The 13,697-nt window shown below is 37.3% G+C and overlaps 1 protein-coding gene across 1 annotated transcript in view; it reads right to left on the bottom strand.

The window, feature by feature from the left end:
• Positions 1–3,114: 3,114 nt before the first annotated feature.
• LOC149214775 (uncharacterized) overlaps positions 3,115–13,697 on the bottom strand; it is a 44,180-nt gene continuing 33,597 nt past the window's right edge. Inside the window, exons 2-3 of the mRNA XM_089392418.1 lie at positions 4,147–4,364; positions 3,115–4,030 (exon numbers count right to left, since the gene is read on the bottom strand). Coding sequence (XP_089248544.1) covers positions 3,586–4,030; positions 4,147–4,364 — 663 coding nt within the window. The 3' untranslated portion in view covers positions 3,115–3,585. The remainder of the gene's footprint in view (positions 4,031–4,146; positions 4,365–13,697) is intronic.

The following is a 13,697-nucleotide window of genomic DNA, read 5'->3' as shown; positions in this document are numbered from 1 at the left end:
GTTTCAACGAAATCTAACAATATTTAGGGTTCCTTAAAACATATCAAAGGTATAAAAAAATATTTTTTTCTAGGAAGGAAGAAAGAATGATACTCAAAAGTTTGTAAGAGAATATCAAGTTTGCCAAAGAAATAAAGGAGAGATAATAAAAGATTCAAGGTTACTTCAACCATTACATATACCTAATCAAAAATGGGAAAAGATATCAATGGATGTGAATACAAGTTCACAAAATCTAAAAGTAAGGATGCCATTTTTGTGGTTGTGGATAGACTCACACAATCTGCACATTTTGGAGGATTTAAATTATATATACAAAAAGCCAAGTGGTCAAAGTGTTTATAAAGGAAATCCATAGGCTTCATGAATTTCATAAGGTAAAAGTAAGTTACGAAGATCCAAAATTCACAAGAAATTTTGGGAAGGAATTATAAAATATGAATAGCACAACACCAACTATGAGTTCAACATATCATCCACAAACAAATGGGAAAACATAAACAATTAATAAATGTTTAGACAAGCAATCTCAATGGATGAAATGACTTCCTCTAGTAAAATGGTGTTATAATACCACATATCATACATCTACTAAAATGTCCCCATATGAGGCCCTTTACAGATTACATACTTCTGGTATTTGACATTTTTTGCAAGATGAGTCCAAAGTACAAGAAATAGAGTCAAAGTACAAGAAATAGAGTAACATGTGCAGAAGACTACAAAAACTTTAACAATTCTTAGGGAAAACCTTAAATAGCATAAAAGAGGATGAATCAACAAGAGAATCAACATAGAAGTAAAAGACAACTTGAGGAGGGTGATTGTGTATTTTTCAAACTACAATCTCATAAACAATCTACACTCAAACAAAATAAGAATAAAAAATTAACTCCAAGATTTTATGGACCCCAAAAGATTATTCGAAAGATTGGACAAGTGGCATTCGACTTAGTTTTACTTTATTCACGCATTTGTAATTTTTTCATGTATTTTGCCTAAAAATGGTTTTGAGACAAAGCTATGATAGTGCACATAGAACTTTGATAATTAAATGACGGTTAAATGATTTTTGAATCAAAAAAAGGTTGATGGATTGGTTTTCTCTATCTCTTCAAAATAGAACCATTATGAAGTATACACCATCAAGTGGAAGAATATGCCTGTAGAAGAAGCTAAATGGAAAAATCATCAATTCATAAAGAAACATCCTCAATTACAAGCTTTGAGGGCAAAGCTTTTTAAAATAGGGGGGCTATGTTAAGGCCATAGGGCTGCTATGTTAAAGCTCTAGCAAACATTCATTGTTAGTTTATTAGCTATGTTTAGGGTGGCTCAAGGGTATGTTACATTATGGCACTTTATCTTCTACTTAGAATAAAGAAGATTCATTGGTATAGGCATCTTATCTTGTCATTTGCATTCATTCTCAAGGTGATTGGTTCATCATATTGCCCTTCACAACCTTATTGTTCTTGGAATGGTTGGCATCGAAATTCTAACAGCACTAGCCCCCTCTACAGTAATAATAATCTCATTTGTAGAAACCTTGAACTCTGAGAACCACCTTATTTTATCTTCATATAGCCAAACATATTCTAAAAAGCTTATATTTCAAAAGATCATTTATTATAAGATTTCAATAAGTTTGAGAACCACCTTATTTGATCTTCATATAGCCAAACATATTCTAAAAAGCTTATATTTCAAAAGATCATTTATTATAAGATTTCAATAAGTTTGCAAACTCTTCAATGATGGCTAACAAAGGCTATACCTCTCCTCTTGTAACTTTTCTACATCTAGAGAAGTCTGTCTATCACTGGTATTGCTCCCACGAAACTAAGAAACTAGCTTTAGCCTTTGATACCACGGTCATGGATCCAAATCGTTATAGATAGTAAGACTATAGGAGCAACTGATAAATAGCACTATAACACAAGGTGTAGTTAGGCCAAATCTACTAGAGCAATAGCACTAGTATACAAACAGCTGTAGATTCAACTGTAATGAAAGTAGATTCTACAATAAGAGTAATTTCAACAATTACAACAGTACAATAAACAAACAGATTAGAGAATACTAGATCAACAACTGGTTCAGCACCAAAAAACAACTAAACGCTAGAGATTCCACATAGAGAAACTCCAAAATTGAACACACACAGAAAAATATACATAAATCTTTGCCAAAAAAACAGTTTGTCGTCTTATATGATATAACTAAACCAAACAACGCATGACAAAGACTTTCCAAAGAGGTATAATGCCAACAGATGCCCAGAATATCGAAGGGCAGCATTGATGTTGCAGTTGACCACAGCTTAGTCTCCCACCGGCTACCTCCAATAACCAAAATCCCCACACACCTCCGATGAAACTCGAGGACCTAATTAGAACTTTTTGACTCCTTAGATTCATCTCTTGCATGTGAAATAAACGGTTTCCAGATAAAACTCACCGTCTCTTGCCTGTGAAATAAATGGTTTCCAGATTAAATTCACCTCATGGCTTTATTTATACCCTTCAGATTTATGTTTAAGTTATTGTTTTCTCCAGATGGAATGATTATTATTTCTTATTCTATACGTGTGGTTTAATATCATTATAGCTATCCTACTTTAAGGCTACCATGAAGCCCATTTAACACAATATTAGAACATCATGATTATTTTATTTACCATGGAACATGGGCATTTACATTTTATTTCGACCAAAACACAGTATATCGTCTTTTGGTATCACAACAGATCAGATTTTGTTGAAGATGCAAGTTACTTCGTTTTACTACTTATTGAGCATTAATATTTTTCCAAAAACAAAACACAGGAAAAAATTCTTAAACGATTACATTTTACTAAACGCAAAATCATTATAGACTTCCCATGATTTCTGAGTCCAAAATAAACTAAAGGGAGGCAGTTGTTCAACAATCAAACATAGCTTCGTGATAAAAAGAAACAGTATTCTTAATTGGTAGGCATAGTTTCGTAATTAACGGTTGCTGTCAGTAGGTTAAGCAGCAAAACCTGGTAGGTGTATATCATACATTTAACTGAAAAGTAATGCACAATAAATCATACACCTCTTTATCAGCCAACATAGACCAGTAGCCTGAAATATCACCCTTCGGCCTCAAGTCAGAAAAGGTGTTGATGATAAGGTCATTACATTATTATTTACTACATTTTTGTAACTCTTTATAATAAAAATGACAGCGTTATATCCATCTCCAGAAAAAGCCTGTTGCTGGGGAATTTTTGGAATAAGACAAATTCTGTTAACCTCCCCTAGAGAGGACCCAAGAGTATGGCAAGTATTAATAGTATTCCAGCAACAATGGCAATTGGGAAAATTTTGCATACCTTCAAGTTTGACCCTAACAAACACAAATTTGACAAAGAACATAAAAGAAGAGAAGAGTTTCATTTTAAGGTGCCATGGCCTCAACCTTCATTGAGATTGTGACCTTCCAACAATAACTGCTTTCCTTGAAGGAAAATTTATTCCTAGTTACATATTCCTTCATCCTATTGACAGAAGTGGTCACGGTTGATGATGCCCTAACTCATGTTATCCTACATCATCATGCTGATGACAAATGCACAATTGCCCGGCAAAATGGGCATTCTCCACAAATTATGAGCCATTGAGTCAGACAGCCAATGTGAAACCTATGGAAGCATGGAAGGCGTATAATTTGTTCCCCAGGAAAAAACTCTTCCAAACAAACAGGGCAATCCTCCTGATCTGGTTCTAGATTTTCATTCCCAGATTCTTTGACTCTGGTCGACCTTGGAATAAAAGCTTCTCTCTGCAAGCTACAAATGGCCATTTTTGTAAGTGCTGGTGGCTTTGACCCACCTCGCAATGAAAAATCCCATTCCACGAGATCCTGAGACTCACTAATCCTGGAAGCCAGCAAGTTTCTTGCATCAGTTTCCCGGTTTTCTGCATCAGTTAAATGGATGTATTCATCAATTGCAGCATAGTTATCAACTCTTGTTGCAGCTAAGGGAACGCTTGTCATCCTGCAGAGTCACTATTGCCCATGTTAATAGAATATTGTTACATTGATAAAATATGCACTGCACTGTATCGACAGCACAAACAAGATAACTGCATTCTATCAAACAGTTTAGCTAACCTGTTGCTCAAAAGTGATGACGCTCTAAATTTCTCATTAAGGCGATCTCTGGCATGCATAACTTCTCCCGGTAAAATTTTGTTTTTGATTGCTTGCTCCGAAAATGTACTCAGAGGTCTATGTGAAACACCATTTCTATTACAGGAAGCTTCTATGCTGGACTCGCTATAAATCCTCGAACTACTTGAACTTCCCTCAAAAAGAGGCACTTGATGATCCTGCCACATGAATTCAATTTGAAATTTGAATCGTCTATAAAAATTGGTCATGGTAAATGTCATGTTCAATTTTATTAGTTACAAATGACAAGAAGCTACTCCGCTTGTTCATCAATTAAGAGAGGATTAAATAAACAGGCACACTGTAAACATAAACACAAACATAGCATGTCACTAAACAGTACTTGAAAGTTGCCTTCAGAAGCACCATGGCAGGTGTTATTTGTGATGTGAATTAGCTGGATCACTTCTTTACTTGTTGCCAATAGAAAGCATCATAGCAATCATGACTGCCATGCAGTCTAACAGCATTAAAACCCCGAAGATACAATAAAATTCAAGTTATCTTTGTATGTGTTTCAGCTTTACTTTTGAGGTACGGTCACTGAATGTAATCAGCATACATATTGAGTTTAGGCAACTCTGAGGAGCAGGGGCCAACATAGCCAGGATGCAGTCACAAGTTTCTAAGAATTTCGTAGTAAAGCAAACTCAATTATACAATTCAAATAAAGAAGTATATACCATAATATGATAATAGGCATGTACAGAAAAAAATGGTAGAACCAAAACAAGGTAAAAAACCAACAGATATAAATTTGGCCCCAAAAACTATGGCTGATAATCATCAAGAAAGAAGCAAAAAAAATGCCAAGCCACCAAATATCAACATCATCATGCTAAACGAAATGCAAATTGACAATCCATCGAGCTAACTTGAAAACATAGAAACAGTGAAATCAACTAATTGAAGTCTGAAAGAGCCACCTCATTGCTGCAGTGCTGATGACAACAGCCAAAAAAAATGTTCAAACAGCATTTTCGAGCCAGATACTGTCATTTGCTACCACAATATATATGTTGTACCTTGCATCTGTTCATGACTCCATTGGAGTTAAATTTCTAAATCCATATTTGAAAAGGGATGCTATTCGCCATCTGGATGTTGCATGTATATAGAATCAAAATGGTATGAGTGAACCAAATCTCTACATATTGTCATTGATTCAACTAATCTCAATGAGCATCTTCCCAAATCTATGTATGCATATGGAACAGAAATTTTGAAATATCCCTTTTCATCTTGTGTGATTATGGATGTAGCAATTATTGATGTACCAGATGTATGGGGAATGCTCCTATCAAGGAAGTTTGCAGCGAACTTGGGTGGATCCATTCAGATGGATTTCTCTTATGCCACTATTCCCACAACAGCAGGTGGTATGGTCAGGTTATACAGGGAAGTAGAAAGAAGATACCATGTTGAAGTTCCCAAGAGGCCAGAGAATGGTGAAGAAATCGAACCACCGGTTCATCCACCGCAGTGTGAGGCAGAATTCATTTAGCCTGTTTATCACTTCTCTTCATCTCATCTTACATCTCAGCTTCCGAGCAAGAAAAGAAGCAGGTCTGAATCTGACAGATATACGCATCATGAGCTTCATCAACCAAAAAGGGTCAAGTTTCAGCGAGGGATATCTGACAAGCAGCCTATGCACCTACCAACAAGTAGACAAGTGTTTCGTATTGCGCCACAAGGATGAAATCTGATGCCATGGGAGGCATCTTTGTATAGTATCTCTAACCCTACTCCCTTTTATTTGTGTCATTAGTTAGTTTCCTTTTCATGCAATTATGTTACATGTTTTTACATTTCAGTTTGTTAGTTTGTTAGAGTAGATGTTTTCTATTCCAGCAAATATTATATATATGCTTGATGATTTTGATTATGAATGGATATCTATTTGATGGACTTCTTTTTTCTTGGATACAGGATTCTGGATTCTCACGTCACTTCATTGAAGCAATGGGTCCCCATATGGAGCCAGATGTTGCAAGCATTATATATTTGTGCATTGTAAACCCAATTTTTGCAAATTGTAATGTAAATGATGCTAGTACGACCATTTAATTATATAACAATTTGGGTAAGCCTATGATTTTGGCAACGAATTCCATCCTGAGAGGTTTTTCGTCTCACCAAATTATGTGTGTTTATAAACACGAATAATCAGCAAAGTTTTTCCCTTCAACTTAAAACCCCAAAGCTAAGGTGGAATTCATTAACAAGATCTTAGGTGAGTCCTATTGTTTTTAGTCGAGTCTATTGTAAAAGTGGTTTGGGAATAATTTAAGCTAGTTAGCTAAATTATTTTATTACAAATCACTTGGTCTATTAGATCATATTGGGTCGCGGAATTGGGTAATTATTTTGAGGGTCTATAACGAATATATATTCCCCCTTTGAGGGTTGAATCTGTAATTCTCTAACGTAAAAATATTTTAGTGCATGGTCCCTCGCAATCAGACACCATGGCTAAAGTATTTGAGGGTGAAAAATAATTAATCCCCTCCTGAGTCAATTAAATAATTTTTCTAGCACAAACAAAATTAAATCCTAAGCTAAAAAATTAATTAATTTAGACTCAAAAATAATTCTTGAGAAATTAATTTCTCCAAGTGGAAAATGACCACAAAATTTGTGGGTCAAAAAGAAGTTAATTTTTGGAGGTCCCCCCACCAAGGAAAAAATGAATATTTTAAAAAAAATTAAGCCCTTGGACCTTGGTGGTTAAGATAAAGTCAAATTTTTGAGGAAATTAATCCAAAAAAACAATTTTTGGATTAATAAAAAATGGTTTCTAAGAGAAATTCGAAAAGTCTTCAAAAATAAATATTTTCAACAGCAAAGATTAAAAAATGATCAAATATTTATCAACGGTCGAGATTACTTTGACGGGGATCAAACCAACTAGTCGTTATTTTCCACTTGGAAGATTTATCTATAAATTAGAAGGCATTTTGCTTCTCAAGTCATGATGAAATTTCTGACTCTGGTCTCTGTAATTTTGTAACACTAGTGTCGTTCCACTGATTTGCTAGGAATGTTTGAAATATCATAATAGAAGACTTTGGGGTTCAGTTCATGGTGTTCTTTGTCCGATGGTCTATGGTATGTGCTGGTTATGTGCTTTCCTATATTGTGCTTAAAATTGTATAAGCTTGTTTGTTGTTAATTTTAGGTATGTTCTATGCTTAGAGCAATTTACTTCAATTTTCTTATTAGCTCAATATCAATATCCAGATTAGCAATCACATCAGCATGATAGTAAAATGCAGATAGAACATAAACATAAACTGTAGAAGACAAGCCAATACGAGGACACAAGATGTGGCACCAGCCAAGGAAAAACCCCAATGTGGGGGAACCCTTGATCAATTCTTCTTATATTCTTCAATAGTTCAGCAGAGAGAGATAGTACAAATATACAAATCTAATAATTATGACAGCAGTAGAAAAGTCTGGACTAGAGAAGACAATGCTGGTCACACAGGACAAAATCTTCCTCTGAAGATCATTCATATGGTATCAACAGGATGTTCAACAAACTGAGCCAATCAGGGTCAAACCTTGACCCAAAACATCTCCCAGAACTCTGATGTCTTTTGCTGCACTAGTTGTCACTGCTTCAGCAGTTAGGGCACCAAACATTACTGCAACAGTCCTCCAATAGTCATCAAAACAACCTTTAATCTCAGCAGTATTAACTCACAAGACAGCTCCTAGATTATGTTGATGATCTGGGCATATATAAGCCCTCAAACACCCATACGCAATACTTGACTGTGGTGTTATGGCCTGCGGCCTAACACACAGTCTTCTTGTAGCTTCCAGGCAACATGATCTTTATTCCTTGTCCCTCCAACGATACCCCAACAGATCTGGTCTTTATCTCCTCTAACTCGGCCCTCCTACAAGAGGAACACAGCCTCACGCAGTCACAAAACGATGCCTAAACTATCCCTTAACCCATGCCTAGGAACAACCTTCTTTCACGTTGTTAACAGAATTATTCTTGTTGCGTTTAGGGCACTTTTTGCTGTGGCCTAGGGTCAATCAATGGCTGCGTATTATGGCTCCTCAAATCTGCTTGTTAAGACTTTGATGAACCACACTGGTTGGTTCGAAACGCGTAGACAAATGATGTTTCATGTGATCTTTGCCGATAAATCTTTTGTAAACAAGACTTTTTTTGTTGCAGATTGAGGGCTCTCTTGACACCGGATTAGGGCTCCTTTATGACTGCGTATTAGGGCTTCTAGGACAGCGGATTTAGGGCCTCCCTTTAAGTGTAGATTAGAGCCTCCTCTGTTGCATATAAGAGCTTCTCTGTACAACGGATTGGAGCTCCTCTTGTTAGCGTATTAGAGCCTTCTTCAACTGCGGATATAGGCTTCCTCTAGACAGCGTATAGGAGCCTTCCTTTAGACTGCGGCTAGGGCACATCTGAACAGCAGCTAGGACTCTCTTTGATGGCTCTTTCCACAACGTCTTCCTTGAGAGAAGACAAACCCAAAACATGTGGAGAGAGAGATCAAGTGAGATGTGTGTAACAAATGACTTGAGGCCTCCTCTATTTATAATGCCACGTTGAGGTTGAGCTGGGGTAATTTGGTTGCTGGCCGACCTTGACAAATTGTCAAATAATACAAATAAATTCATATCTCCATAAATACATGTCGGAATCGGATGATCTTTAGATCAATCCTACACCTCTCGGAGAGAGGAATCCAAGAAAAATATCAGCTGCCATAAATAAGATGACCCACATGGAGTTTGGCCCTAGTTGCCAATTTTAACATTTGTTCATTAGATGGTGATAAGAATGTTATATTGGTAGATTTTGGGTGCATCTTAGGTGATTTGATTCGCCATATGTCTAACAAGTTTACTTGAAGGAATATATAGAGTTTGCAGGTACACCGACCCTTGGGCTCCAAGTTCACAGACTTTGGAGGAGAGCTGACCTTGTTTGGGCTTCGGATATTTTATATGGGTTTCTTACTTTGTTAACGTTGTGGGCAATGCCATAACTTTCGAAACAATTTGTACTATTGTCATTATTCATCATTTAATAATTTATTTCTCAAAAGATATTTTATTTTCAAGCATTGTATATTTGTATATACCTTGTAAATATTTTGTAAAATATTTTTTCTAACCCTTGTATTGCAGCTAGTTGGGATTTTGGGTTTTTATTTTAAGTTTTGTATATATTGGGGTTTTACGTATTTTTTATTTTCATTTGTGCAAGTAAGATTCAAGGTCCTCAAGAAGATTTGTTGGGGATTTGACCTAGATCTAGGCTCTTGAGGGTAAGATCTAGTCTCCAAAAAATTTGCAGGGCCAACATCCAAGGATTTTGCAGCAAAATTAGATAAGCTTGAAGATCTAAAGTAAATATAATTTTTGGCAAGGGTTTCAAAAAAATTTTGGGCCTCCAGGCCCAGCGTCCACCCATAGGCCTAGACGTAGGCCCCTAAGGGTCTCGATCTACCTTTCTTTTCCTGGTTGTGGGCTTCTAGCCCCTCTAAACCCCTACCGCAAACCTATTGTGGCCTCTTTTCCTCCTCGGCCCCCTCATTCTCCCTCCTTATCCCTCTGCTGCCTCCTCCTTACCTTGTCGCAAGTTTCCTTAGGCCTTTTAGGCCTAGCCATAGACCTTAACGACCTTCTTCTCCTCCTCCGCTACCCTATTCCCCTATTTCGTGGTTCCTAGGCCTCTCAACCTCCCTTTCATCCTCTTCCATGGCCTCTAAGTGGGTGTCGCAAGCCTCTTCGAGGCCATTCCTTGAGTCGTAGTCCCAAAGGGACTGGGTGCCCTAGGCCACAACCCTTGGAGGGCTTGCGGTAGGCCTTAGTGGCCTCCCTTAACCTTTCTCCAACCCTTAGCAGCCTTCTGTCCCGGTCATTTGGTCCTTAATTGATACAGAGAAAGTGATTGCCTCCATAAGGCACTAGTCTCATTAAGAATTCAATCTAATCTCATAACTTGCTAAAATCAACCAAGTGGCTAGGCCATTCAATCGTGTCTCTCAGACTTGTTGGTTGCCAACAGGTCTTGCATTTCCAAATCTCATAGGGACTACCCCCCATAGTCCTTTGTTAGGAGATAGCTAGAACGGAGAGGTCGAAGATCAAAGTGACAGCCCCCAACCTAAGTCGTTGTCGCACTGTGCTTGTATAATCTAATCGATGACATGTCTAATGGCAATTGTGATTCCCAACAAGTCGTATCAGAGCGTAGGTCATGGGTTCAATACACAAACGGCTTGCGTTGGGGGGGAAATCGTTGGGCCTTGGATAAACCAACACTCCCTGTGTGTTTCATACATGGACTAACTGCCTCTCATGGATCCTTATCTCTGGTGGTGCGATCATTGACTAACACCTCAGGGTTTTGGTCTAACGACAATCGTGATTCCCAACACCACACGTTGTATAGCAGGTTGTAGAGGGAAGATTTACAAATCAAGGTTTTTCTAGGAAAACAAAGGGTTGTGCAGCAGTATAGGTGCCCAATAAATTTTCCTTTAATTGTTGTAGCTTGTATTTTCCTTAGTGGGCCATTTTCCTAATAAGGGTGCCCTTGTATGTTGTGAAGTTCTTGAATGAACAACAAAATTGAAGGGCGGTAAATACTATGTGCATATTTGTGGAGATTGGTTTGATTTCCTTCTACTAAAATATTTTTTATTTGCAAGTTAAAATCCCAATAGTACTTTTTATTCAATAAGCTAAAAATTAAATTTAAATCAGCAAGAAAATTACTAGGAAATAATGTCATTTTACTGGGGTTAGAAAATTAAGAAAAATGGCCAAATAAGCAGTACAACAACCCCCTTTAATGTTTATTTGGGGTGAGGGATATAGTCACGCCCAGTGACTATAGCCTCCCAAAAATGACAAGGATCGGTAAAGGAGAGCATGTCAAAGCTAAGGAAGAGAACGTTGATGCTAATAGTGATCTCAAAAAAGATGTTATAAAACAATGGTGTCGATAATGGGTTTCAAGTAAGCAATCCAAGAGACTCATTGAAGTTATGTGATATGATGAAGATATTATGAAAGCGAGAGTGTTTAAGATCACAAGTGTGCTTCAAGAGAAAAGGATGTTTTTTGGCAAGTGGGCCAAAGGCTCAACGAGTGCCCCAAATATCACATGCAACAAGATGATCTTCCTATCAACAATGTGTTTTTCTAACATGTGATGTGGTAAAATAAGAAAACAATAAAAGCTACCATAAAAAATACTATCGAGAAGACACTACTATTACAGCTAAACAATCATCATGGGAAGTAAAAGGTCCTGTAGTGAAGGATACTAGACATTCGGATGAATTCAAGCAATTTCTAAAACATTACCATGATTAATCATTAATCCAACCTCACACATTGTTGATTGTGGGCCTTTATCCAATATTTTGCCATCTACACTTTCTTTATTGTCCATTTCTAAGAAGAACTATTGCCATACCAATAAGTGCAACAAGAAGAATGTTGATACCTAGATGGAAACCATGAACACCTATCAGCTGATAAATCTAGGGCAGTGAGATGAGATGATTTCTTTTGAAATGATAACTGCTTGTTATGTATTTTTACTTTACTTGATTGACTTCTTCTTCTTTAATTATTATTAGTGTTCTTTATCATCAAACAGCTACCAAATCATAAATAACAATGAGACAAAGAACACAAGATATAGGCGATCAGCCAAGGCCAAAACCTTTCGAATCATGAGAGGAAACCCCACATAATTTTTCCTCTTATAGAATCTTCAATTGATGAATTCTCTTGACCAATAACCCCTCCAAGACCAAGTCAATGTCTTTCCTTAATGAGTTCTCCTTCCACAAAGTCAACCTCCATCAACCTAGCCTTTCTGTAGTAGAAGCTTCTCCTTCGACCTCCTTTTCGGACCTGCAACTTCTTGATTGTAATTCAGCCTAATTGCAGAAACCTTGGGCCGTACGTGTGGACAAGATCATGGAGAAATTGTCCTCCTTTCTTCTTGGCTTGGTGAGATGCTTCTACTTCAACAATTCAGTCTTCAAGATGATTCCTTTGCCACCCAAGTTCGGACTTCTATGTTGATTGTAATTTTGGTCTTCTTGTAGCAGTGAGAGCCCTAATTCTCTTCGCACATGAGATATTTCTAGCCCAAAACAAATCAGAATTTACTTCGCTCTTCTTCCTTCTTCTTGATCGAATACTTGATGATGCTTTTTTGAGTGCATTTTGAATGAGGTTGAGCTTGCCTTTATATAGTCCTTCTTGAGTCCTCAAAATAGGCCGACATCATCTTCTAGAGCGGCCGACTTGATCATTTTGCATTTGATAAGGTCCTAGAGGGTTAATTTATGTGACTTTGACTTAAATAATTTTTCTTACAATATGTAACATGCCCAAGAAGGGTCTTCCATATATGGAAATGACTCATAAGCCCTAAAAGCTCTCAATGGGAGCTTTGACCTATAAAAATAAATTCCTCTTGAGCATGAAACATGCCTCAAGAAAACAATAACAAAATTATTTTTCTCATTACATCAAATACATAAAATCATGATTACATGTCATTATGAAGACCAAACCTAGTTACATATTTCAACACTCCCTCTTAACTAGGGAGGTATTCATAATCCATACAAGGTACCTGGACATTCTCAATCTGAAGAATTCTCATAAGAAGAGTTGGATTGGTAACCCATTTGTATAGCATCATATCATCCCGCATTGTCACATAGCAAGGCCTTGACCAACAGCTCTATCTCTCCACAAGATCAGAGCACAATGTCAGCGAGACCAATGATTTATAGACACCTTCATCATTGTCTCCCCAGGAGCATACCCCACCCGAGTGGTCACAAGGTATGCCCTTCCAGGACTATTTTTATCTTGGATTCCTAGTCCTCAAAGAATATCGATCCTCTATGACTACTCTTATCTTGGATGCCCTACCACGTCCTCAAAGAGTATCAGATGTCAAACGCTTACCCAATCCTCCATTCTTTTCTTCCCAAGTGAAGACAAGAATGATGTGTCTCTCTCTCCCTCTCAACTTGGGAGGATATACCCGTCCCAATGAAGGAATGCACCCAAGCTCCCTCTTATCCAGGGACTTGTCCAAGCTCCTTCATAGCTAGGGACTTGCTTCCAAGTTTCTTCTTAATTAGAAACTTGCTTTCAAGCTCCCTCTTAATTAGGGACCTATTTCCAGCAGCATCTCTTTCTTCATTGGTGGAGATCATGGGACCTTCAGTTGCTTGTAGCACTCCTCCATTTGATGTCATGAATTTCATTTTTAATATTATGGAGCCTTCATCTTTAGGACTTCTTTGTAGGGCATCGACCATTCATCACTTTCCTTCTCAAATCAAGGTAGTCATGTCTTTCTTCCTTTTATCGAAGAGTGATCCATTAGACCATATCTGGTTTTTCCTCATACAGCTACCTTTTCCACATCATGTATCCTTCAGGATCTTCCATCC

Source organism: Pinus tabuliformis, chromosome 1_1 (assembly GCF_031772625.1).
Source record: "Pinus tabuliformis cultivar Carrire ecotype Pingquan chromosome 1_1, CPIR1, whole genome shotgun sequence".
Taxonomy (NCBI): domain Eukaryota; kingdom Viridiplantae; phylum Streptophyta; class Pinopsida; order Pinales; family Pinaceae; genus Pinus; species Pinus tabuliformis.
The sequence above is the reverse complement of the archived record's forward strand: the minus strand, read 5'-3'. Positions and strand labels throughout refer to the sequence as shown.